This window comes from Lepidochelys olivacea, assembly GCF_965140295.1.
Source record: "Lepidochelys olivacea isolate rLepOli2 genome assembly, chromosome: 1".
NCBI classification, from domain to species: Eukaryota; Metazoa; Chordata; order Testudines; family Cheloniidae; genus Lepidochelys; species Lepidochelys olivacea.
The window spans coordinates 258,568,781-258,596,305 of NC_140411.1; the positions used below are offsets into that span (position 1 = coordinate 258,568,781).

At 48.3% G+C, this 27,525-nt stretch overlaps 1 protein-coding gene across 1 annotated transcript in view; it reads left to right on the forward strand.

Moving 5' to 3' along the window:
* Nucleotides 1-311: 311 nt before the first annotated feature.
* The window catches only part of LOC311521511 (cytokine receptor common subunit beta-like), a 37,432-nt gene continuing 10,218 nt past the window's right edge, over nucleotides 312-27,525 (forward strand). Inside the window, exons 1-11 of the mRNA XM_084629839.1 lie at nucleotides 312-460; nucleotides 6,315-6,445; nucleotides 7,429-7,598; nucleotides 10,733-10,862; nucleotides 13,245-13,429; nucleotides 14,088-14,245; nucleotides 14,682-14,853; nucleotides 20,368-20,503; nucleotides 20,594-20,754; nucleotides 21,154-21,299; nucleotides 21,398-21,569. Of these exons, the coding sequence (XP_084485965.1) occupies nucleotides 7,529-7,598; nucleotides 10,733-10,862; nucleotides 13,245-13,429; nucleotides 14,088-14,245; nucleotides 14,682-14,853; nucleotides 20,368-20,503; nucleotides 20,594-20,754; nucleotides 21,154-21,299; nucleotides 21,398-21,569 (1,330 nt within the window). The 5' untranslated portion in view covers nucleotides 312-460; nucleotides 6,315-6,445; nucleotides 7,429-7,528. The remainder of the gene's footprint in view (nucleotides 461-6,314; nucleotides 6,446-7,428; nucleotides 7,599-10,732; nucleotides 10,863-13,244; nucleotides 13,430-14,087; nucleotides 14,246-14,681; nucleotides 14,854-20,367; nucleotides 20,504-20,593; nucleotides 20,755-21,153; nucleotides 21,300-21,397; nucleotides 21,570-27,525) is intronic.

Consider the following 27,525-nt stretch of genomic DNA (forward strand, 5'->3'; position numbering starts at 1 on the left):
AGGGTGGAATTAGAGTCTCGATTCAAAGACGTAATGGAGTACAAGGAGTTTTTTCATTTAATTGAGAACCCCTTCCATGTGTCAGTGACATCTCTGTCACCAGTTATCATAGACATTTGTTCTGACTGTGCTAAACTGGGGAGTGAAATTGTGGAACTTCAGACAAATGACAACATGAAGTCTGAATTTAAGACAGGTGTTTATCATTTCTGGAACATGGTTCCTGATACACAATATCCATCTCTGAAACATCGTGTGCAAAAAATGCTGTCATTTTTTGTCTGTATGTATACCTGCAAATCCACATTTTCAACAATGAATATTATGAAAAGAAAACAGGGGAACAAATTGACCACGGAACATTTGGACTGTCTTACTAGGATTGCGATGACAGATTACAAATACCGCATGAACGAAGTCAAAGAAGAACAAGCGCACTTTCGCTCATCCAGTTTTTAAAGTAAGTTTTGCATTATTCTGCTCTTAAAAAGTTTACTAGCATAGGTGCCTTTTTAATTCCATATATTTTCCTGGTTATTATTTTATAAAAGGAATATCGTTTTATTGTACAAGTAGATTTTGTTTTAGTTACACGAGTGGCTCTGTAACATTACATCATTAAGGAGTAGCAAGCAGTGTGTTAATTTAGCAGTTGATGTGGCTCTCACATTGAAGGTTTTTTGCCAGAGTGGCCCCCACTTCAAAAATCGTGAAGAGCATTGCTCTAGCCCCTCCCTGACAGGTGTTTGTCTAGCCTGTTCTTAAAAATCTCCAATGAGGGAGACTCCACAACCTCCCTAGGTAATTTGTTCCAGTGTTTAACCATCCTGACAGTTAGGAAGCTTTTCCTAATGTCCAACCTAAACATCCCTTGCAGCAATTTAAACCCATTACTACTTGTCCTGTCCTCAGTGGTTAAGGAGCACACTTTATCACCTTCATCTTTATAACAGTCTTTTGCATACTTGAAGACTGTTATCATGTCCCCCTTTAGTCTTCTCTTTTCCAGACTAAACAAACCCAATTTTTTCATTCTTTTCTCCTGGGTCATGTATGTTTACTCATTTTTGTTGCTCTCCTCTGGACTTTCTCAATTTTTCCACATCTTTCCTGAAGTGTGGTGCCAGAAACTGGACACAGTACTGCAGTGGAAGCCTCATCCATGCTGAGTAGAGTGGAAGAATTACTACTTGTGTCTTGCTTACAACACTCCTGCTAATACATCCCAGCATGACGTTTGGTTTTCTTTCTTTCTTTCTTTCTTTCTTTCTTTCTTTCTTTCTTTCTTTCTTTCTTTCTTTCTTTCTTTCTTTCTTTCTTTCTTTCTTTCTTTCTTTCTTTCTTTCCAAGAGTATTACTTGTTGACTCATTTAGTTGATGATCCACTATAAGTCCCAGCTCCTTTTCTGCAATACTCCTTGCTAGGCAGTCATTTCCCATTTTGTATCTGTACAGTTAATTATTCCTCCCAAAGTGTAGTGCTTTGCATTTTTCATCCTATTTATTTCAGATCATTTCTCCAGTATGCCAAGATCATTTTGAATTCCAATCCTGTTCTCCAAAGTGCTTGCAATCTCTCCCAGCTTGGTCTTGTCCACTAATTTTATAAGTCTGCTCTCTATGTCATTAGCCAACTCATTAATGAAGATATTAAATAGAACCAGACCAGGACAGATCCCTGCAGGCAATGGCGCCGGAATCTATGTAGAAGTTGGGGGCCAAGGCCAAAGTACCCCTTCCTCTCTGGTTGGCGGTTTTGGTGGTGAGCCAGCTGCCCTCTCCTCTGTCACCACAGCAGCTCCTGGTGAGCCAAAGGTGTAATTGTAGCATCTCCCCTGCAGAATCTATTATTCTTGCAGGACCCCACTCGGTATGCCTTTCCAGCTAAACTGTGAACCATTGATAACTACTTACCGGGTATACTTTTCCAACCAATTGTGCACCCACCTTCTAGTAAGTTTGTCTAGGTTATATTTCTCTAATTTGTTTATGAGACGGTCATGTGAGACAGTATTATAAGCCTTAATAAAGCTGAGCATCCCTGCTCCAAAGGCTTGTTGCTTTGAATTATAAACACTTATTTCTCTTCTCTGAAGTTGGTCCATTGTGCAGTGGGGGAAGGGAAGAGAACTTCTGCTAATTAGAACAGCCTGGGGAGGGGCCATGGCAGATTGTGCTGGAAGTCTCTTCTTTGTTCCAACTTGCCAAGTGTGAAGGCGTTCAGCTGAAGGATCCAAGCACATCTGATTCCACAACCAATTAGCGTACACCCAGCCTGGACACAGGTGATGTCTTGTATTTTTCACGGACTGAAAGCGTGATGGAGATTGTGTCTTTTACAAAACTAAATCCAACTTCCACTTTCCAGGCCTTGCAGGGTTGGAGCGGGGAGGGGAAAGAAGAGGACTGAAATAACACGGGATGCGGTAATTGATTGGCTCACAATTTGTCCTCTGGGTGAGACAAGGGACCAGCCAGCCATCTGAAAGCTGATTGACGGGCCCAGGTTACAAAGCCCCCTAGAGGCTTAGGAGCTTTGTGCTGGATCACCTGTCACTTAGCCCTGGAGTTTACTTGAGCAAAGGAAACCTGAAGGTTTTTTTTGACTAGAAGAGACACATCCCTCCACCACCAATCTTGCAAGCCAATTCTGTGAATGCGGGGTTGTTTTGCAGGGGAAGGAAAGGGAGGGAGAATGACCTCTGGCAAACAGGAAACCTGTATCTGGCAAAAATCACCCTGGACTGTGGAGAATCATTTGATTCTGCAGTGTGATACAAAGCAAACCCTTCTTCTTCTGCATACGCTTCCACTCTGCTCCTTGCTCACATGCTTTCCTATACACACGCCCTCACTGCCTGGTCACAGACCCTTCTCCCTCCCCCTGTTCTCACTACAGTGAGGAACTCCTGTGAAATCTTTGCTACAGTACTGAAATTCCATGGACAGACGTCCCAACAATGGTACGGGTCTATTACTAGACAGCAATGGTAGAATTGTCAGTAGTACAGAAATGGCAGATGTTTTCTATGACTAGGGCTCTACCAAATTCACGGTCCATTTTGGTCAATTTTACAGTCATAGGATTTAAAGAATAGTAAATGTCATGATTTCAGCTATTTAAATCTGAAATTTCATGATGTTATAATTGTAGGGGTCCTGACCCAAAAAGGAGGGGTGGAGGGTCGCAAGGTCATTGTAGGGGGGGTTGCGGTGCTGCTACTCTTACTTCTGTGCTGTTGCTGGCGGCGGCGCTGCCTTCAGAGCCGGGCAGCTGGAGAGCGGCGGCTGCCGGCCGGGAGCCCAGCTCTGAAGGCAGCGCCGCCGCCAGCAGCAGCGCAGAAGGAAGGATGGCATGGTGTGGTATTCCCACCCTTACTTCTGTGCTGCTGCCTGCAGAGCTGGGCCCTCAGTCAGCAGCCGCCACTCTCTGGCCGCCCAGCTCTGCATGCAGCAGCACAGAAGTAGCGGTGGCATGGCATGGTATTGCCACACTTACTTCTGCGCTGCTGCTAATGGGGCACTGCCTTCAGAGCTGGGCGCCATGCCAACAGCTGCCTCTCTCTGGCCACCCAGCTCTGAAGGCAGCACAGAAGTAAGGGTGGCAATACCACGACCCCCCCTAAAATAACCTTGCGACCTCCCTACAACTCCCTTTTGGGTCAGGAGTCCCAACTGGAGAAATGCTGGTCTCCCCTGTGAAATCTGTATAGTATAGGGTAAAAGCACACAAAAGACCAGATTTCACGGGGTGAGACCAGATTTCACGGGTCCGTGATGTGTTTTTCATGGCCGTGAATTTGGTAAGGCCTTATCTATGACCATTTCTGTTCTGTATTTCTGGGGGGGGGGGGAAGGCAGGGTGATGTATTCATATTGTATGATGAAGATGAAAGACTCTCCATTCTAATAGTAACTGAGAAGGATGTTAAACAGCAGCTACTAGACCATAGGTGCCAGCTTCCTCCAGGCCCAGGGGGTTCTCAACCCCCGGCTCTGCCCCAGGCCCCTCCCCCACCCGACCCGTTCCCCCCACCCCCCACCCCTTCCCTACCTCTTCCCGCCCCACATCTTTCCCACCCAGTTCTTCCCCTCCCTCCATCATGCCCCATCCCCACTCTTCCCCCTCACTCCCAGAGCCTCCTGCATGCTGCGAAACAGCTGATTGCGGCAGGCAGTAGATGCTTGGAGGGAGGGGGAGGTGCAGGGGCAAGAGGGGGAGCTGGCTGCCAGTGAGTGCTAAGCACCCACTAATTTTTATCCATGGGTGCTCCAGCTCTGGAGCACCCACAGAGTCAGTGCCTATGAGTTAGATATCTTTAAATCAGCAGGTCCAGGAATTTACAAGAGGTGCTTGAGGACGTCTGGGCTGTTAATGTTGAATTTCAGTAAGTCTTAGAACACTGGAAAAGTTCCGGAAGACAGGAAGTAACCTAATGTTGTGTCAATACTTTAAAAAGGTAAACAGGATGACCTGGATATTATAGGCCTGTCAATCTGACATTGATCCCAGGTAAATTAATGGAGCAGCTGAGATGGAACTCAATTAGTAAAGAATTAAATGTGAGTAATATAATTAATACCAATCAACATGGGTTCATGGCAAATCAATCTTGTCAGATTCGATATTTTTTATGAGATTACTAGTTTGGCTGATGAAGCTCTAGTGTAGATATAATATACTTTGCTTTCTGTAAGGCATTTGAATTGGTACTGCCGGATATTTTGATTAAGAAACTAGACTGATTCAAAATCAACACGACACATTAAATGGATTAAAAGCTGACTAATGGATAGGTCTCAGAAAGTAACTGTAAATGGGAAATCATCACTGTACTGCAAGTGGGGTCCATAGGGATTTGTTGTTGGCCCTACACTATTTAACATTTTTATCAGTGAACAATTTAGCAAGGGCTGTGGCGGATTTGCCATTACTGGAAATGTTAAAATCAACATTGGCTGTTTTTCTAAAAGAGCTGCACTAGTTCATGGAGGAATTTAATTCAGGGAAGTCCTATGGCCTGAGTTAGGCAGTCAAACTAGATGATCACAAAAGTCCCTTCTGATAAGCTATGCAGGGAACGATTCCCAGGGTCTTGTTCCCATATACTTTCACTGTGCCTAGGGTCTTGGATGGGTACGTACTGGGGGCTGCTAGCTCTTCCCATTGCTCACACTGGTGTCGGTATTGTCTTTTAAACTAGCATTAGTATGTCTCCTGGAACTGGGAATCACACCCCAGCTTGAAGTGCAGATGTACCCTGTAGCAAATGGAGCTCTACACTTGGGTCTGACTCATTCTGGCCCCTTGCAGCCTGTCTCATGGGGCTGCTGGACTACAGTGCGTCCTAACACTCAGTCTGATATAACCTTTTATAGCCTGCCATTGTCGCCAGTAACCCCACGCCGTGCCCCTTACACACAGTCTCCCTGGGCACTGCACTGCAGAGTGCCCCATCCGTGGCCTATAAATGCCTTTACAACCAACCTCAGAGGAATGGTGGCCCCCAGTCTGCCTTCATGCCCCACCTTGACCCTTATAACCATGCCAAAGGGCTGCTAGGCTTTAGAGGGCCCCATCTTTGACACTCACAACTCTCCATAGCCCACTTCATGGGCCTCTAGGTTGAAGGCTAATTGGTAGTTACAGGAAGTTGTATTTAAAACCATGTGGGATTCTTGGGTGAGTTATCCTACATTTCCACCCTCTAATTTTCTTCTAGCTCCTCTTGTGCTCTCTTTATTATTTAAAGTATGATCCAAAGCTCACTGAATTCACTGGGACTCCAGGGGTCAATGTAGTAAAGAGTAATCCCTTCCCCCAAAGATCTACAATCTAGGTTATGGGAAGATACAGCAGGTGGATGAAACAAACAGGGGACAAGAAGGGAGGGAACGACTTCCCTTTTCCTTCTGTCTTCTTCCCAAGGGTCTGAGGGGGTGGCGGGAGGGGGCAAGGAGGTAGGAAGCAAGGGCTAGCCTCTGTTAGCAGCATATTACTCTTGATTTCAAGAAAACCATGTCCCCTGATTCCTGGAAACTGTTTAATCAGAAACAATACAATATAACAATGAAAAGAGAAATACTTCCTTCCCCGCCCAGATTTTAAGAACTGCATCAGTAGGCGCTCCGAGGGTATGAAACAAACTGCAAAAATAGGAAGTTCAGAGTCTGAGTCTCACCCTCCAAATCCAGAGTGCTCAGGACTGTGTCTACTCCCTGAAAGGAGGCAGATAGGGGTGTGGAAGCCCTCAGAGGGCAAAAGGCGTGGGGAATACCCCAGGTTCATTATTTCCCATGGGGATCCATTCCAGTTTTGGACAGCCGTGGTCATTGCTGATTCCTGTATGCGTAAAGTCGCTCCAGCTGCCAGGAACTGAGAACTGAGCGGGCCAGCGATCCACCTGCTGTGAGGCGGCTGTCCCACCGGCAACTCTTGGCTCAGGTGAGGAAACTCCGCCTTTACTGGGGGAAGGGTACGTGGCAAAGAGAGCCTGTCCCCAGACAGACAAGGGCTCACGAGCTCTGGAGCCATCAGTCACAGTGGGATCTCTTCTCTGTGGTGAATGTTCACTTGTCTAGCACACCAGATTCTATCAAAGGAAATGGCATTTAGGAAGCTGGGGGTTGTTCTGGATGGCTCCCCAACTCCATGCTCCCGCAAAGTGGGAAAAAGCCACTGATCAGACATCGCCAGAGCACAGAGGCGTGGCTCTGTGGCTGGGGCCAAGGCAGGGGGCGTCTGTCATGCTCTTTAGAAAGCAGTAATATGGGGGCACATTCTCCAGTGGTGCAATTCTAACTTCCGTTGAGTTACCCCCATGGAGAATTTGGCCATGCTCTTTGCACCACTGAATTCAATGCTAGATCCCACAAAAAGAGACACTAAAGCTCCTTTGGGATTATGCCTGTGGGTCAGGGTCCCAAAGCAATTCCCGGGGAGCTGGCTGCAAACTGCCAGTTGGAATCACTTCAAAGCAATTCTCACCTGCGGGCTTGCTGGAGGAGAAGCAGATGGGGTAGAAGCCCAGAACTGAAGGAACATGAAGACTGAATCCCCATCTCATCCCAAGAGAGGGGAGATGTATATGAGTGGGGGAGATGGGGTGGGGTAGGGTAGGATGGTGAGTCTCTAGGGCAGGCTTGAGAACAAATGAGGGAGATGTGTATATGTGTGGGGAAAGCCCAGTGGTGAATGAACATGGAGACTGAATTCCCCTCTATCCTGCAATGAATCGGTCCTGGAAGTAAATTCTATTCTCCAGCCTGTGTCCTACAGGTGGTCTGACTAGGTGACCTAATGGTTCCTTGTGGCCTTGATGGATCAGTGAAAGGTCCCCTCAGTGCAGGGAGGGGAGGTTTTGTATCTCATAGAAGGTCCCAACCTCCCCCACCTGACCATCACAGCTTGGCTTCCACATTTAACAGGTGACAAAGAAGCAGTGAACAAGTGTGAGTACAAGAACCCCAGGCCGGCGACCAGCCCAGAGCACAGGGAGTAGGACTGAGCTGGTGGGCTCAGGCTGGCATGAACATGAAGGCGTTCTGGAGTGCTCTGCTGGCTCTGTGCTGGGCTTTCAGGTTCGGAGAATCTCGAGGTGAGTTTCAGTTTCTTTTCAGCTTCTTTTTCTTCCCTGCCCTTTTTGTCATTTTCCCTCCCCTCCTTCCAGTCCCTTTACTCTCCTCCATTCCCTTTCCTTCTTTCCCCCTTTCCTCTGCTCGACTGCTCCCTCTGCCATTCCAGATGTATCTGTTGGTGACTAGATTGACAGGCAAGAGGGCGATTGTTTATGTGAATGGATGGTATGGTAAGTGCATGGAAATGTGGATGGACTTACAGGTGGGAGGGTGCATGGCTGAATGGAGAAATGGCCGAATGGAGAAGTAGATGAATGGAGAAGTGGATGGATGGAAGTGCAGGAGAGTGAGTAGATGGATGGATGGACAGGTGGGCTATTGTGCAAATGTGTGAACAAGCCGGCTGGTGAGTAGGTGGATGAACTGGAGGTGCAGTGCAGGGATAGACAGACCTCTGAAGGAGCGTGGAGGGATAGAATGACATGTAGATTCAGGTGGGAGTGTAAGTGAACGAATAACCATTTGGAGGTGTGGACAAATGGGAGGATGACTCTGTGTGAGGTGTGTGTGAGAGAGAGACAGAGAGGAGGGGGGAATATGTGAGGGGCAGGGAGACAGAGTAAGTCACCAGTGTCAGTGTCAAAGGCCCATGTCTAGGAGTGTCCATCCCTCTGAACTGCCTTAGTTCCTTCTTTACCACTGCAGAGAACAAACAGGACCCTCTGTCATGTCCATTGACTGCTCCTGTTTCTAGGTTTAATCCCCCATCTGTGCACAGTTAGAGCTAGTTCAGGGGTGGGCAAACTTTTTGGCCCAAGGGCCACATCTGGGTATGGAAATTGTATGGCAGGCCATGAATGCTCACAAAATTGGGGGTTGGGGTGTGGGAGGGGGTGAGGGCTCTGGCTGGGCGTGCGGGCTCTGGGGTGGGGACAGAAATGAGGAATTCAGGGTGCAGGAGGGAGTTCCGGGCTGGGGGAGGGGGTTGAGGGCTCTGGGGTGGGGCTGGGCATGAGGAGTTGTGGGTGCAGGAGGGTGCTCTGGGCTCGGACCAAAGGGTTCGGAGGGTGGGAGGGGGATCAGGGCTGGGGCAGCGGATTAGGGCGTGGAGGGTGTCAGGGGTGCAGTCTCCAGGTGGCGCTTATCTGAAGCAGCTCCTGGAAGCAGCGGCATGTCCACTCTCCAGCTCCTATGCGGAGGCACAGCAAGGCTGCTCTGTGCGCTGCCCCGTCCGCAGGTGCCGACCCTACAGCTCCCATTGGCCGTGGTTCCTGGCCAATGGGAGCTGTGGGTGTGGCGCTTGGGGCAGGGGCAGCGTACAGAGCCCCCTGGCTGCCCCTACACGTAGGAGCCGGAGAGGGGACATGCCACTGCTTCCAGGAGGCACACAGAACTGGATTAATACATCTGAAGGGCCGGATGCGGCCCACGGGCCGTAGTTTGCCCACCACTGTTAGAGCTAGTTGTTTGTTGCTTTGTTCTAGGTCAGTGTACCTTAGAGAGGGAGGAATTTCTACAAATTCCTCAATGTTCCCTCTGAGCCCCTGCTGCCCCAGCTCTGCACCAAGCCCAGACCCCGTACAGACCCTAAAACGGGTTTCAGAGGAGGTGCCTCATGCACATCACATGCACATGCACACCTTTCCAGAGGTGGATGTGCATGTCTGATGTCTGATGTGCTGGGGCAATCACACTCCCTAGCCCAATGTGCTATTGGCAGGGCTTTCATCTCTCACATGCTCAGGGAAAGACACCCAAGTCTCCAGGCCTATCTGACCTCTGAGGCTATTAAGCTATGTGATCTATTCTCAGGTCCAAATCCCATGCTCACACCAGGACAGCCCACTTCATTGCCGAGTCCTTCACTTGGGCATTTTATGGCATGACTTGACATCATGTGACGTCATATAGTGCATTACTGCTAGCGACACCTTCTGAAATAATTCAACAATAATAAAGCAGTTCAGGAGAAGGAATGGAGGCGGTTGGTGGGCACACTCCAGTATGCAGAGGAGGTCGTCTGACCCATGACACTCTGAGGATGCTCATGCATCCCCCACAGACATGGCTTTCAACGAGGGTTGTGTGTGCTCACCACCAGGACAACTCCCACAATGCGAATCAGAACTGCCAACCCCCAGTGTTCAGAAATCAAGGGTCAGGCCTAAAAAATCCTGAGAGTGACTTAAATTTCATGAGATTTGAATGAGAATACAGTTGCGGGGGTACAGGTGGGGATGATTTGTCGTTTGTCATTGGTGTATTTAGGGCTCATCCTTCAAGCTTCTCTTCCCAACCGTGTAGGTCAGACACTTACTTTTTGTACATGAAAAGTGAGATTCTCGGGTAATAACCTCAGTGCAGATGTTGGGGCTTTAAGAAAAACACTCAGTAGCCCGACACTCATAGATACATAGATACTAAGGTCAGAAGGGACCATTATGATCATCTGGTCTGACCTCCTGCACAACGCAGGCCACAGAATCTCACCCACCTACTCCTGTGACCTCTCACCTATGTCTGAGCTATTGAAGTCCTCAAATCATGGTTTAAAGACTTCAAGGAGCAAAGAATCCTCCAACAAGTGACCCATGCCCCATGCTACAGAGGAAGGCGAAAAACCTCCAGGGCCTCTTCCAATCTGCCCTGGAGGAAAATTCCTTCCCAACCCCAAATATGGCGATCAGCTAAACCCTGAGCAAATGGGCAAGATTCACCAGCCAGATACTACAGAAAATTCTTCCCTGGGTAACTTAGATCCCACCCCATTTAACATCCCATCACAGGCCATTAGGCCTATTTACCATGAATATTTAAAGATCAATTAATTACCGAAATCATGAGAGACCCACACAAGTTAGCCAGACTGTGAATGCACAGGGACAATTCTCTCATTACCACAGCTTCTGGTAAGTAAACCTCTCTTTTCCAGCCTCTGGATTGTGAGCGTCGGGGAGGGGGAGGTTTTTGTCCATGCCATCCCTGACACGTGAGCTAACTGACATGCGAGAGACTCCCGGGAGAGTTTACCCTTTCGCGCCTCCTTCCCCCATCTTTGCCCTTCCCGCCATGGCACCGGTGTGCACATCCCGTTATTCCTCACTGCCCATCTCTATGACCCACCGGAAGCGGTGTGCTTTCCTTCACCCTGCAGAGAGCCTCCCGATGCAGAGCCTACGCTGCTACAATGACTACACCTCCCAGACGACCTGCACATGGCAGGAGTGCACAGAGGCACGTCGCTTCCTCAATGTGACTCTTCACTATGAGGACAATATAGACAAGTAAGTGCCTGAGCCCTGCTCTGCTGCAGAAGGACATAAGAGGCCTGTGGCTGCTGAACCTAAGAGTTGGGAATGGGAGGAAGGAAAGGGATCCAAGTTGGCAGCCGGCTTTGAGGCGCATGTGGACACCTGTGCTGGCCTTGCTGGGGGGTGGAATTTGGAGACTCTTTTAGGTCTGCATTGGAAGGATGGGGAGATACAGGAAGGTGCGCTGACCAGTTTATTTTCATTACCTTTTCTATCACTCTCCCTTGATTTTTCTGGGGGATCCCAGTTGTGAGTGATGGCAGGGCCTGTTAGCTTACTGCACCTGGAGTGGAGAAAGAGGCATTAGAATACAGTTGGGTTGAGGTTCATTCATCAGCAGAAGAGAGAGGGATGGTTCCCTGCTCCCAAACTTTCCCCTGGCTCTTCTTTGTTGCAGCGTCAGAAGGAACATAGCTCTGGTGAGGTCATGTCTGCAAAATAAGGATGGGTGGAGAGGCTGTGAAAAGAGAAGTGGTTATGCCTAGTTATGCAATTGGGTTTCCTCCCAGAGTGACTGGGCTGTGTACCTCAGCATCTGCCCACCACATCTGTTTCCTTCTGAGAGGGGAACTGAGCCATCAGGCCCCGAGTGATGTGGTGGGCAGAAAGGGAGAGGGACAGAAAGGGGATGTGTGGAAAGCAAGAGATGGGGAGATAAGGAAAATAGAGGTCAGGGTTTAGGAGTGGGGGGAAGTGGTGGGGAATAGGAAGGTATCATCTCTATTGTCTTTTGGGGAAGAGATGCTGAAATCATTAGTGGCTTGATCCTATGCCTATTGAAGTCAGTGGAGGGACTCCCGCTGACTTCACTGGGCTTTGGATTGGGACCTAAGTGAGCCCATCACCTCTGGAAAAAGAACCCGCACAAGGACTTGACCTTGGAGAGAATGCTCTGGAGTCCAATCAGAAGATGAGCTGTGAGGATGGATCCTGGGATGAGTGTGAACTAGTCAGACAACATGGACACTAGTGCCAGCAATATGCCAATGAAACACAGCTCACTACTTACCCTTCACCGCACACAAGCACACCACTACCACCAAGACGTCCCAGTGCTTGGATGAGACCAGCTCATGGGTGAAGAACAGCTGGCTGAAGCTGGACCAGAGCAAGATAGAGGTGATGCTGGTGGGCAGAGGAAAGCATTTTGAAGAGTTTGCGCCCACAGTGCAGTCTCTTTTGGCTGAAGTCACATACCCACAATCGGTCAGTTCTGTCCATTGTTAAGGAGTACTCTTGGATTCCTTGCCGACCCTAAGCTCCCACATAGCAGCGCCAGTAAGTAACGCTTTTTATCATCTCTGGTTGGCTGGGAGACTCGGTCCCATCCTAGAGGACCTGGCTTCAGTTATTCACCCCTCTGTCACTTCTCAGCTGGACCACAGCAAGGCAAAGTACCTGGGCATGAAACCTTCAGTGTGTAGGAAACTCCAGCTAGTACAGACACTGCAATGTGTCTCCTCAGGCTACCAGGAACTCACCACCACTGTCCTCCGCTCTCTACACTGGCTTCCCACAGAATTTCAAATCAAGTTAAAAGAAAAGGCGTACTTGTGGCACCTTAGAGACTAACCAATTTATTTGAGCATGAGCTTTCGTGAGCTAGAGCTCACTTCATCGGATGCATACTGTGGAAAATACAGAAGATGTTTTTATATACACAGACCATGAAAAAATGGATGTTTATCACTACAAAAGGTTTTTTCTCCCCCCACCCCACTTTCCTGCTGGTAATAGCTTATCTAAAGTGATCACTCTCCTTACAGTGTGTAAATCAAGTTAAAGGTCTCGTCCTTATCTTCAAGGCTCTCCAGGGTTGGGGCGCAAGCCATCTAATGGGCCATCTAATGTTCTCGAACAAAAATTGTGGTTGACAACTCTGCTCCTCTGGCACAATGGAACTCTTGTCACTGAGAGTAATGCTCATCTGTGCTGGAGACAAAGCTTTCTCAGGGGCCAGTCTGAGACTGTGGAATCAACTTCTGTGGAAACTTAACAACAGTCACAACCTCACCTTCCACTCCAAGTGCGAGACTATCTCTTTGACATGCCTTCTTTAATATAAATACATAGCAACATGTGTATATTTAAAAAAAAATCCCTACCAACACAAGACACTGCACTTCACATGCTTTCCCCCCTGGGGAGAGGATGAGAGACCCAGCCACAGATGACAGAGGTGAAGTCACATTGCTTAATGATCTACTTGAAGGCGCTCAGATGCTACGATGATGAGTGCAGCAGAAGAATCTATATAGACTAGAACAGAATGTGGGGAAAGTCTCAGGAGCCTAATTTTGGATTTTCTATCTGTACCTAAATCAGCTTCTCCTAGGTCTCTCTTTTTACACACAGGAAAAGCATACAGATCCCATGTGAGCCTCAGGGAGCCAAGAGGCTGCCTGTCGGCCAGGACTTTTGTGTCGGCTGGAGCTGCTACAGGAACAGCACCCTTTTCGCTGTTGGAGTGCATGACAGTTACACTTTCAAACCTGATCGGTTGCTGCAGGCCAAGCTGAACATCAGCCTCTTCCAGAATGGTAAGGGCGAGACACCCACCGCTCTCTTCTCCCCAGGAATATTTGAGATCCTTTGAAATTAATACTTCTTCCTCTGCCTGATCCCCTAACCCTAGTCAAGAATCCTGATCTCTAACTTTGAACCTTACTTCTGTACGTCAGCCTATTATCTTGCCAGGAATAGTTTCATTTCCATTGTGAGGCCCGTGTTCCCATTTCTCACTTAGAGGATGATGGATGGACGGATTCCTTCCTTGCCTGCCTACAATGGAAAAGGCAGATGTATTCCTCCCAGTTGACCCACCTTCTTGCACTGGCTGAGTGTCTCTGCCATTAGGAAAAAACTGATCTCAAACAAACCTTTTTACTCAGAAAAATATTCATTAATATGACTTCACCTTTAAATGAATACAGCACTCAATTCCCTATTACCCTTCTGTTCCGCTCACCACCATTTTCACTATGGCCTTGGCAATTCTACTTGTTGCACTGCCAAGTGCCAACAGGCCTTAGATTTTTTTTTTTTTTGTTGCAGCAGTCCTGATAAATCCCACAAAAGCCTGAAGTTAGGCAGATCTGGGTCCTTCCTTACGGAGATAAGAACTAGACAGGCCCTCTGCCCACTCCCCATCCCCATCTACTAATAACTGCAACCCATGTTGTCCCTTCTCATTTCCAGTCCAGCCCCTCCCACCTCAGAAGCTCTGGATCAACGTCACAGAAGCAGGCAACTTCTTGCTGGCCTGGGAAGCAGCTGGAGAGAGAAAGGGAAGCCACTGGGTATATGATGCATTGGAGTTTGAAGTGACCTACAAGCGGGAGTGGGAATCCTGGGAGGTAGGCATGAGATATGCTTAAGCATTGGCATGTGTTGTTCTTGGTTGCAGAAGACAACCCTTTGCAATCCTCTGAAACCTGCTCGGCTGCTGCTGAACCCAGCCGATCCTCTGAAACCTGAATGGCCCAGACCGTGGGTCCGTGCATGTTGCAGCTAGCTGTGTGTGCATCTTAGAAGTCCTGTACCGTCCAGCCATGGCCTTGGCTGGTTAAGACCAGAGATCTAGCAATTAAAAAGCAGCCTGTGTGCTATAAGAGCAATGAGCCCTGCACAAGGAGCATCTGGCTCCTCCTTACCCAGGGATCACAGTGCTGGCTGTGCTTGGCTGAGCAGAATTGCCAAGAAATGGATCCTCCCATGCCTCTCTAACATGTCTCTCTCTCTCTTTCTCTCTTCACCGCCCCTGACTCCTCGCTATCTCTTCCCCATTGACAGAAATCTTCCTCGGTGTCAGTCGCAAGTGCCTCCCACTGCCTGCTGAGGCGTGATGCCCTTGTGCCGGGCAGCACCTATGTTGCTCGTGTGCGATCCAAGCCGAGCCAGGGCGCTGGTTGGTCTGGGCAGTCCAGCGAATGGAGCACTGCTGTGTCCTGGAGGTCCCAGGAAGGTAATTCTGGAGGCTGAGGGGCCATGGGGGGAAGGAGGGACGTGATGAGATGCTGGCAGCAGAGGGATATTGTGTTTTGCTTCCAAAGGATTTGGGGGCTGAACTGATGACATTGGAAAATCTCTGGAATTTGATGAAAATGGTCCCGTTTCACTGGTGCTCTCTTATATTAAGTGAATTTGATGTCACTGACAGGTAGCAGAGCAGGAGCTGTGGAAACTTCAGCTCTCTGGTTAGTCCCACGGCACAGGTACCAGTCCCAGTGCAGCACTCGCAGGGGCAGTAGAAGCTCCTTATACACACTTCCCCTGCCATTGCACCTCAAACCCCTCGCTTTGATGGGACCCTTCTAGGTGTGCTCAGTATCCAGCCTCTCAGCAACAGGGCCAGTGTGTGCCAATGGAGATGGTGGGTTTTGGAATGTGGGCTCAGGAGAGGCCGGTCTCTCTGTGTATTGCAATACGTGGATTGTATCTTTTGGATGAATGGACCAGCTTAATGCTCTGGGCTCCTATAGAAAACCCTGAAACAGAGGGCATCTCTATACTACTAAATTATGTTGATCGAAGTTACGTTGGCATACAGCCTCCGCAGTAATTAAATCATTTGTGTGTGTCCACACTATGCTCTTTGTGTTGGTGGTGCGCATCCTCATCAGATGCAGAGAGCAGTGCACCATGGGTAGCTATTGTGATGAGCGTTGTGAGCACACGGCGCTTGATCTTGCAATGTTTGCAGAGCTGCCAGAGGAGCCGTGGGGAAACATAGAATCACAGGGTTAGAAGGGACCGCAAGGGTCATCTAGTTTAACCTACTGCCAAGATGCAGGATTTCTTGTATCTAAACCATCCAAGACAGATGGCTATCCAGCCTGCTTTGAAAACCTTCAGAGAATGAGCTTCCATTACCTCTCTAGGTATCTGTTCCATTGTCCTACTGTTTTTACAGTTTTTCCTGAGATTTAAACTAAATCTGCTATGCTATAGTTTGAACCCATTGCCTCTTGTCCAGCTTTTTGTAGCAAGAGAGGACAACCTTTCTTCATATTTTATGGCAGCCTTTCAAGTATTGAAGACCACTATCATGTCCCCCCTTATTCTCTTTTCAAATCTGAACATACCCAGTTCCTTCAGCCTTTGCTCATAGAGCTTGCATTCTATCTCTTTGGTCTTTGTTGCCTGCCTCTGGCTCCTTTCCAGTTTCTCTCCATCCTTTCTATACATTGGTGACCAAAATTGGACATAATACTCTAGCTGAGGCCTAACCAGCACCAAGTAGAGCAGAACTATCACCTTCCTTGACTAACATGCTACGCCTCTGTTAATGCAACCTTTTTCTGCAGCAGCTTCACGTTGCTCACTCATGTTGAGGCTGTGCTCCACCACAATTCCTTCTCAGCAGTACTGCTGCCAAGCCGGTTATCCCCAAGTCTGTATTTGTACATTTTCCCCCCTTCCTTATGTGTAGCACTTTACATTGTCTTTGTTAAATTTCATTTTGTTGTCTATTGCCCAATTCTCCAATTTATCAGGATTCCTCTGCATCTTAACTCTATCCTCCAAAGTGCTTGCAACTCCCCCAGCTTTTATGTCATCTGCAAATTTGATCACTATGCTCTCTATTCCTACATCCAGGTCATGTAAAAAGATGTTAAATAACACCAGACCCAGAACAGATCCTCGTGGAACCCTATTTGAGACCCCCTTCCAATCTGACATCATTCCATTAATTGTTACTCTTTGTGGTTATTTAACCAATTATGCATGCACTTAATGGTAGTTCCGCTGAGTCCACATTTCTCCAGCTTACTTATCAGAATGTCATGTGGGACTGTGTCCAAAACTTTGCTGAAGTCCAGGTATATTATGTCCACTGCATTCCCCCATTCACCAAACCAGTTACCCTGTCAAAGAAGGAAATCAGGCTGGTTTGGCATGATTTGTTCTTAGTAAATCCATGCTGGCTGCCAGTGATCACCCTTCATCCTCCAGGTATTCAGAAACTGAATGTTTTAAATATTGCTCTAGTAGCTTCCCAAGAATTGAGGTCAGGCTGACTGGTCGATGGTTCCCAGCTCCTCTTTTTAAAGGTGGGCACTATGTTAGCCCTTCTCCAGTCTTCCGGGACCTCTCCTGTCATCCATGAGTTTGCAAATATTATCACAAGTGGCTCCTAGATTTCTTCAGCTAATTCCTACAGCACCTTGGGGTGAATAGCATCTGGCCCTGCTGACGTGAATTCATTCAAATTAGTCAAAAGATCTCTGATGTGTTCTTTATTCTGATCTGCATCCCTTCCTCTTTATTATGTATGGTAACTACACTAGTCATCCAGTCACATGTTATTTTCTGTGAAAGACTGAAACAAAGGAAGGCATAGCTGCTCAGTGCCTACTATCTTCTGTTACCAGCTCACCTTCTCCATTGAACAGCAGCTCACATCATCCCTGATTTTTCTGACACATTTGTAGAACTCTTTCTTGTTGTCTCTAACATTCCTTGCCAGATGCCATTCTTGCCTTGGCTTTCTTGATTTTGTCCCTACACACTCACACTATTCCCATGTGTGACCCTCCTTGGTGACACGCCCCTCCTTCCATTGCCTGGATGTGTCCCATTTGGTTCTTAGATAGGTAAAAAACTGCTTGTGCAGCCACATTGGCCTCCTGTGACTCGTCTTATCTTTCTTCTGCATTAGAATAGCTGGATGTTGAGCCTCTAATATTACATCTTTTAGGAACCGCCAGCCCACTTTGGCTCCTTTTCTTCCTAATTGGTCTTTCCATGGGACCTTGCCTACTATTTCTCCAAGTTGGTTGAAATCTATCTTTCTGAAGTCCAGTGTTCTTTTTAGGCTGTTCTCATGTCCTCCTTTCCTTAGGATCTTGAATTCTATCAGATCATGATCACTTCCTCCCAAGTTCCCGGCCACCTTCATGTTCACAACTAATTCATCCCTTTTGGTCAATACCAGGCCCAAAATGGATGACCCCCTAGTTGTTACTTCAACTTTCTGAATCAGAAAGTTGTCCCCTACACATGCTAAGATTTCGAAGGACATATTATGTTTTGCTGTAATAGTCTGCCAGCAGATATCAGGGGAGTTAAAATCCCCCATTAATATTAGCTCATGTGTGTTAGCTAATCTTGTTACCTGCTTGTAGAATGCCTCATCCACTTCCTCTTCTTGATTTGGTGCTGTATAATAGACCCCCACCATAACATTGCTACTATGCTTTTCCATTTTTATCCTCGCCCAGAAACTCTCAGTATGTGTGCCATTCACTTCCTCTTGGACCTCAGAGCAAGTGTCTACATTCTTGATGTACAGCACAATGCTGCCTCCTTTTTTCCCCCTACCTATCCTTCTGGAACAAACTATATCCCTCTAATCATGAGAGGTGTCCTACCAAGTCTCTGTAATGCCAATTAAGTCATAATTTTCTTCACATACCATGACTTCCAGTCCATCCTGCTTATTCCCCATACTCCTTGCATTGGTATACAGACACTGAAGATATTTTGCAGACCGCCCTGTTGCTTTTCTTCTTGCCTTTTTAATGCAGTTGTGGTTTCTATGATGATTCCTTGGAGGCTAGATTACTGTGGGACATAGAAAGAAACAATTCAAAGTTGTTGGTGCCATTTACGGAGCAGCTGCATATGATGGAGAGCTGGTTCTGGGCCTGAGAAATAAGCACTGACTGGTGGGATCACATTGTCATGCGTGTTTGGGATGATGTGCAGTGGCTGCAGAACTTTCGGATGTGCAAGGCCATATGCCTGGATTTGTGTACAGAGCTCGCCCCAGCCCTCCAACTCAGAGACACCAAAATGAGATCTTCATTGACAGTGGAGAATAGGGTGACCAGATGTCCCAATTTTATAGGGACAATTCCAATATTCAAGGCTTTGTCTTATATAGGCACCTATTGCCCTGCACTCCATCCCAATTTTTCACACTTGCTATCTGCTCACTCTAGTGGAGAAGTGAGTCATTTCAGTGAAAAAAATCCCAATGGTTATAGCTGCCTGCTGTGTTCTGCATAACATCCGTGTAGCAAAGAAGGGAAAGTTTCCACCGGGGAAGGGCGGAGATGGAATAGATGTCTGTTGAGTGGTGTGGGAAAATGTCCTACCATGGTGGAAGAAATAAGGCAGCCCTCCCCAGAAACCTTCAGCAGGGGATTGCAGACTACCTCCAGTAAAGTTTCCTTAAGATCTCTATGAAGGATTCCTGGGACATCCTGGTGCACATAAACAAACTGTTCTGTGGGGACGCTTCTGCCTAACTCTACAGGGGAATGAAAAGCAGATAGCAACACTACTTCTATTGGTTACTTCACTACCTCTTCTAACCTAAGTAAAAAAGGAGTAAATCAACAGATATGTCCTGCTACTTTGGGGGTTCCATCCCTCTAATTTCAAAGCAAACTGCAGCCTTACCAGAGGTTCCTTCCCCTGCATCAGACTCGCCTGTGCTGGACTGTAGGGACTGGCTGGACTGCCCAGGACTCAAAAACAGGTCCTGGCTCACTGTGAGGCTGGAACCACCAGTCGCCTGTCCCCCATTCTCCTCCTTCTCTTCTTCCTCCACCTCGTCTTCACTGTTCATGGCAGGGGCCTGTGACTAGGGCTCCTCTGAAATATCCATGGGGCTCTTTGGGGTGGTTGTGGGGTCTCCACTGAGGATGGCATGCAGCTCTTTGTAAAAATGTCCGGTCTGCGGCTACACACCAGAGTGATTTTAGCCTCCCTGCCACAGCTCCTTGGCTTTCACATGGTGCTGCTGCTGGTCCCTCCTGTAGCCCTTCTCCTCCATGCTCCAAGTGATCTTCTCCCAGATGTTGACATTTCTACGGCTGGATCAGAGCTGCGCCTGCACAGCCTCTTCTCCTGACAGACCCAAGAGATCCGACCCACCCCCCTGCATCCCAGTGTACTCCAGGCAGGAGCGTGTCTGCAGCATGTAGCCAGCATGGTCAGCGGGGTAGTTGCTAGGCATGCTCGAGAGTTGCTAGGTGATCTCTCCAAGCCGGGCAAACAGGAGAAGGAACTTCAAAAATTCACAGGGCTTTAAAGGGGAGGGGTGGCTTCCTGTGTACCTGGCTGCTAAGCAATGGAGTTAAAAATGGTGACCAGAGTGGTCAAAATGGAGCATTGCGGGATACCTCCTGGAGGCCACTAACAGCCGATGTAAGTAACGCAGTGTCTACACTGACACTGCTTTGACCGAACTACATCGACCTAAATTCTATGCTGCTCATGGAGGTGGAGATATTAAGTCAGCATAGCAGGTGCTTTAAATCAGCAGGAATGAAATTTTAGTGTAGACACTTATTTACTTAGGTCAATGTAAGCAGACTTACATCAACCTAACTCTGTAGTGTAGACTACGTCTAAAAGTTTTCCCTTTTTCCCTCAATGGTCACAATCAGTCCCAGCTCCACTGTTCTCCCCATCCCTCCCAGCCCTGCCCCTCCCAGAGGTACACTAACCACTGTCTCCTCGATAGAGGATGAGGCTCAGCCCAAGAATCTTCGCTGCCTCTTCAATGGGGTTGATCGGCTAACGTGCAGCTGGGAAGTGAGGAGAGAGGTCACCAGCTCTGTCTTGTTCACGCTCTTCTACAGAACCCCACCAGCATCAGAGTAAGTGACCTGCCCATGGCAGCGTATTCCTGTCCTCCTATATCTGACCATCCCTCCTGCTCACTCAGGCCTGGCTGCTCTCTTCCCCAGAGAGACAGAATGCTCTCCAGTCCATGAGGAGGAATTGCCTGGCAGCCACTACCTGTTCCACAGCTGTGAGATCAATGTCACCAACCCCAGCAGGCTGAGCCAGTACCTCATAACTGTCCGGCCCAAGAAGGAGGAGAAACTGATTAAAGCCTACAAAAACAGTGAGAGCCCATTTGGATCCTCTGCCCAGGGTTATCTGGAGGTTTCTCCTCCAGCTTAGGAAATGCTTGGGTTGGCAGAGAGGTGGAATGGTTAACAAGAGAGCTAGACAGTGATGCATGGGTGGGACAGATGGCTGGTAAAGGAAGCTCCCAGCACTGGAGCTCCTGACTGGCACCAACAGAGCACTGCTGCGCGGAGGTACAGAATGGGCATGTGGAGATGAGATGTGTCAGATGGGGACACTGCTATTAGCCGTCCTTGGTGCTAGTCTGCTCAGGCAACAAGTTTCGCACCAGCGTATCCTTAGTCCTGCCCACAGCCCAGAGTGGGAAAGGGAATGGGCAGGAAGATAAGCTGGGAGATGGATGCATATTCCTAACGTGTTGTTTGTGTTCTAGTCAAGCCACGTGCGCCTGTCAACGTGACAATGACAAAGAGGAAAGAGCAGGAGTATGAGCTGAGATGGACAAAACAGATCCTAAGCTATGCCTATATAGGCCAGAGATATGAATTCTTGTATTGGAAGACTGGTGACTCGTTGGAGGTAGGTGACGGTACTGCTGGGAGCCCAGGACTCTGCTGGGGATGTGGGTGGATGGGACAGAGAGTTCCTCACCCCTTCTCCATCTCTTCTCTTCCCAGAATGCCCAGGGTGTAAACATCAGCAATGACGAGCCTCCCCTCATCTTCACCCTGCAGATGCTGGAGCCCTCCACACACTATAGGGGGAAAATGCGGGCAAGGGTGCACATGGATGGCTACCAGGGGCCCTGGAGCGAGTGGAGTGAGGAGTGCACCTGGGAAACTGAGATTGGTACATCCCAGCTGGGCTACTGGCTTGGGGGGGAGGGGGTCAGTTCTCTCCCTAGAGAAACTGATCCTTTAGCTGGGGTTTCAGGGGAACTGGGGTTTCATACAGTTAATTAAGCAAAGAGCCTGACCAGGGTCCCCTTGATACCTGGCTTCATGCTTCAGTTCACAGAGAAGGAGTATAATTGGCTTATCTGAATGGGAGCCCAGGGCTGCCATTCTCCATGGTGTGAAAGTAGAATGAATTATTTTGAAATTATAATTCATTAAAGAAATGCTACTTGAAGAGTTTGTTGAAATATAGTTGTCAGGAAGAGAAACATTAAGGAGTGTGAGACAATGGGTCCTCAAACTAATTAACTTAGAGCTCCTACTGAGCTAGGAGATTGGTTAACGTTAGTATGCAAATAAGATATGTATGTATATTTGTCAGTTTCTGCTTCCTTTTGTCTCTTATGTTAAATTGGCTTTGGCTTAATTGTATAAATAAGTTAGCATGAGCCTCAGAGAGGGGCTCACATATATCTGGGTGCATCGGCAAAGCGCTTTGCGAATAAACAGGGTGGTCTGACAAATTCTGTGAGCCTTGAATCTGACTTTGACAATTGGAACAAGAAAACTGTATGAAAATCAGGGGTTGGAACTGGATGCACTAGGTGAGGAGGGAAGGGGGCCTCTACAAGGAGGCTTAGAAGCATGAACTGCCTACATTGTCAGAGTGTTTTACAGAGGTTTTAGTTCCATGATTCCCAGGAAAATTAGAGGGGGAGATGTGACATTCCTCTCTGGTGGTATCTGGACCGATAATCTGCTAGGTCACCCCAATCCTTGACTCTTGGAGTCAGCCTTACCCTGCTCTGCTGTGAGAACCCCCACTCCTGGGCTGTTCACGCATGGCCTATAGCATGTAAGCTGCTCCCAGCTACTTGCAACCAAATGACACTAGCCAATATCTCCGGTCCCAGAAACAACCCCAGGAACCTCCGACTTGTAGTGTCCAGTTATGCCCACTGGATGCTGCAAGCTTATATGAGATTGTCAATTTAACAAAGAAATTGATATGTACCAGACTTGTTATTCCAAGGGGAGTCTCTGCCACACTTCAAACCAAACACACTGCTTCAGGTAGAATAAACAAACAGATTTATTAATTACGGAGATAAATTTTAAGTGATTATAAGTCAAAGCATAACAAGTCAATTTGGTCAAATGAAATAAAAGCAAAATGCATTCTAAGCTGATCTTAACACTTTCAATGCCCTTACAAACTTAGATGCTTCTCACTACAGGCTGGCTGGTTGCTCTGGAGCTAAAATGGGGGGCCCACCATCCTGTCTTAGTTACAGCAGAGACCATCCCCTCCTTTCCGACATGCGAAACATCGTGTAGCAGGGCAGCCAGAGACGGGTAGCGTGAAAAGGGGTCTACAAAGGCGTCAGTAGAGGATCAGGATGTAGAGAGCAACCTTGGGCAACCCAGGATTCTTTCTCGGTTTCTGGGGCAGAGTCTTGGAGCAGGGTGAGGTCAGTGAGGGACGGCGGCGGTATAGAAACAGAAAGGGAACCTAGAAATGCATCTGGGGAAGGTTCTATGGCAGCAGCATGTTTAGCAGAGGCATCAGCAAATGTGTTACCCTTAGCAACATCAGTATCCGCCACTGAGTGGCCAGGGCACTTAACAATAGCTAGGGCAGACGGAAGTAAAACTGCATACAGGAGGGCAGCGATGTAGGGCCCATTTTTAATAGGGGTACTGGCAGAGGTAAGGAAACCCCGAGTTTGCCAGAGAGTACCAAAGTCATGTACAACTCCAAAAGTGTAGCGGGAGTCAGTGTAAATGGTGGCGGAGCGTCCCTCCGCCAAAAAGCAGGCACGGGTGAGGGCAACTAATTCAGCAACTTGTGCTGAGGTTACAGAAGGTAAAGGTGCAGCTTCCAGGGTTTCAGAGAGTGAAACTACAGCGTATCCTGCAAGGAGACGACCTTGGTCATCTCGAAAACAGGAACCATCAGTAAATAAAACAAGGTAAGAGTTAAGGAGAGGGACATCAGAAAGGTCAAAGCGCGGGACGGTGACAGCAGAGACAGTTGCAAGGCAGTCGTGGGGATCACCGTCATTAGACAAAGGAAGGAGAGTGGCAGGGTTTAACTGAGAACAATGCTTTATGGTGATATATGAAGCTGATAGTAGTAAAAATTCGTACCTGGTAAGGCAGACAGAGGAGAGGTGGCCTGTGTTACGTTGTAGCAGGAGAGTTTCTACAGAGTAAGGGACCAGGAGGGTAAGAGGAGAGCGGAGAACAAGGGCATCAGACATTTCGACTAGGTGCGCTGCAGCAGCCACAGCACGCAGGCAGGCGGGTAAGCCTTGGGCAACAGGGTCTAACGTGGCAGAGAAATAAGCCACTGGGCGGTTCTTTTCTCCGTGCGTCTGAGTGAGAACTCCAAGTGCACACCCAGATTGTTCGTGGCAGAAAATGGTAAAAGGCTTAGAATGGTCAGGCAGCCCTAAGGCAGGGGCAGAAGCCAAACCCTGTTTGAGGGAAATGAAGGCAGAATTGGCCTCAGGGGGCCATGACATGGGGTCAGGCACAGAGAATCGAGTGAGTTCCTGGAGAGGTTTTGCAAGGGAGGCATATTGGGGAATCCATTGTCTGCAAAATCTAGCCATGCCTAAAAACTTCCGGACCTGGTGTGGGGAGCGGGGTCGGGGAAAGCTAATGATAGCTTGGACGCGGGTGGGAGAAAGTGCACGGGAACCCTGGGAGAGGAGAAAGCTAAGGTATGTGACAGAAGCTTGACAGAGTTGTAGTTTAGAGCGAAAAGCTTTGTGACCCTTATTTGCTAGGGCAGTAAGGAGCACTAAAGGATCAGTTTCAGAGGCGGACAATGAAGGGGAACAGAGGAGTAGATCATCTACATATTGGACTAGTGTGGACCTGGACGGGAAAACAAGGTCAGCAAGGTCTCGGGCTAATGCTTGGGAAAAATATGATGGGCTTTCAGTATACCTCTGGGGCAGTGTGGTCCATGTGTTCTGTTACCCCTTGTAAGAAAAGGCAAACAGGAACTGGGAGTCACGGGGAACCGGGACAGAAAAGAAAGCAGAGCACAAATCAACAACAGTAAAATGAGTTGCATCTGGTGGGATAGAAGCCAGAATCGTCGCTGGGTTAGGGACAACGGGAAAGGCAGGTATGACAATGCGGTTAATGGCCCAAAGATCCTGAACAAACCGCCACGATTTACCATCAGCTTTTCGAACTGGGAGGATAGGGGTGGTACAGGGGCTGGAGCAGGGGATAATAATGCCTTGTTCCTGCAGGGCGGTCATGACTGGAGCAATTCCAGCCTCTGCTTTGGGGTTTAAAGGGTATTGAGAGAGGCGAGACAGAGGTTTGGAGGAATCAACAATAATGTAGACGGGGTCAGTATGTAAACGGCTCACTTCAGACGGGTGGGTTGGCCACAGAGAGGATGGGACCTGTGAAATTAGGTGTTCAAGGGACAGGACCAATGGGCAGCAGGGGACCGGAGTGGAAAGGGGAGTTTCAGACAGCAGGGAGGCTACAGAATCACACAGAGAGGACTGGGGGATTTGTAAGTAGACACCATCCGGGGAACAGTAGATGGTACAGCCAAGTTTACATAACAGGTCCCGACCCAAAAAGTTCACTGGAGTGGAATCCGAGAGGAGGAATGCATGGTCCGCGGAAAGGGGACCAACCTGAACTGGTAGAAGTTTTGAAAGGGGATAAGGGGTTGGGAGTCCCGTAATGCCCACAGCGTATATGGTTTTTTCGGAGCGGGGAACCTCAGGCAGGTCGGCAGTACGAACCGCAGAGAGCGAAGCTCCCGTATCAACAAGGAAAGGGAGAGAAAGATCATTAATAGTCAAAACACATTCACCCGTGGGAGTGAGAGGTAGTAAAGGAGCTAAAATTTCCCGAGGTTCCCTGGTGTTCTGTTATTGCTGTGGGACAAAGTAAGTCTGGGGACTGTCGGGCTATGCCGACAGGGGGTCTAGCTGGTTGTTTACAGAGCTATTAGGCCGGCGCGGACACTCGTTTTTCCAATGTCCGAGTTGTTTACAGTAATTACAAACACCCCCAAAACCCGAAAATCCAGTTCCACGTCCCCTCCCGTGACCACGTCCCCCTCCCCGGTACTGTTTATCTTGCCCTGAATAATGCTGTATTTGCAGGGCCATTAACTTTTGGGAAGATTGTTCCTCCTTTCCCTTTAGAGTGTGATGGCAGTGTTCTGCCACTGATTGCAATTTATCCATGGTTTCCGTTTCCCACCCAACACTTATTCGCTTTAGCATATTGCCAATAGCAGGTAGGAGGCCATTAACAAACGCATGAGCCAGGGCACCCTTCCCATTTTCACCCGGTTGCTGTATACCAGAATGTTGCAGAAAAACGTCAGTCAGTCGGGTGCGATCGTCACCCGGACTTTCTCCCTGTCGCTGTTTACAGCAATGTATGTATGGCTGTCCAGTTTGTTTTTGGAGTCCATACTTGAGGGATGGCCTCATGTAGGTTTTTAGTTCGGTCTTTACACTTTTTCCGGTATTCAGTGTCAGGACCGGTGTCTGGTAGAGTTGAATGGCGCTCACTGATGGGCCAGTTGGCTGCTGTGAGCCATTTTCCATGCTCGCTAGGGGTTACAAGTAGCTTGCACAGCTGCAGGAGGTCTGCCTCAGAGGGTTCATAGGTGTCGCACACTAACAAAAACTCCTCTGCAAATGTGGTAGGATTTTCCAGGGGTTTTGGAAAGCCTTTTACAATTGAAAGGAGCTCTGTATGAGTCCAGGGTTTATAGCTCCAAGTGGGACTCTTTTGTTGGCCCCCAGTATGCAGGATTCAGAGGGGAGCCTGGACAGGTTTAGAGCCAGAGCGTAAGTGTTGGGCCCAATCAGTGTCCAGGCTATCTTCGTATGTATGGGGAAAAACAGAGGAGTCAGGCAGACTGGAGGGTTTTGGGGGAACGGGGGGTGGGTTTCTTTGTGGGTCTGAGTGGTACCGGAGGAATGGGCCTGGGCGGTATTGGACAATCCGGACTGGTCTGAACTGGAGACCCCTGGGAGTTGTTGTGACCGCCTGTTGATCCGATGCAAGGATGCCAAGCCAATTAATGCATCTTCCTCATCGTCATCCCCAGAATTTAACAAGGGGTTTTCTTCGTCCTTTCCCACAATGAGATGGGAGTATGAAGGTGGATGGGATCGATCCTGGTTTTCTCGGAGAACGGGATAAAGGGGAGCGCTCGGTCTGGCAGCAGGAGAGGAGGCTTCTAATAAAGCTTTTAACTTATTATTTGAATCTTTGAGAAGGCAAGTTTTGATTCTGTCCACCAATGATTTGCCCACCACTGCATGAAACAACCAACCTTTCCTTTTGCCAATTTAGTTTTAGGTTGGCCGAGTTTATCTTTTAAGACATCTACTTGGTCTTTGTCCCAAGACCCTAACAGTGGCCACTGAATTTTGGGATTCTCCTGAGTTAGCCTAGACCATTTTTCCAGAAATTTACAGGAGTCCAGACCCTTCTTAAAATACATAAAATGAGCTGGTGTTCCTTTAGGGAACTGTCCCGACTTAGACATCTGGTTACCCATACAGGAGGACTTTACACACCAATCACACAAGAAGGAAAGTCGGGTTCGTCAGAGCGATACCCCGTGCAACACACAAAAGGAGCCCACAGGCTACTGCCTCCATCGCCCTTGCTTTCACACCAAGGGTTTTACCCAAGGCGCTGTGTGGCTGTGATTGTGCAGATTTCACTCACTCAGACCGTGGGGACAGGAACCCTTTGGTCAGCCGATCCCCGGACGAAGACGGCACCCAGACTCAGACACACCACAGGGAGGACAGATAGACACAGAGACAAGACAGTCCTCAGTCCGGACAAAACATAGAAATAATCACCTGACCAGATTCCTGATGTCAGATCCC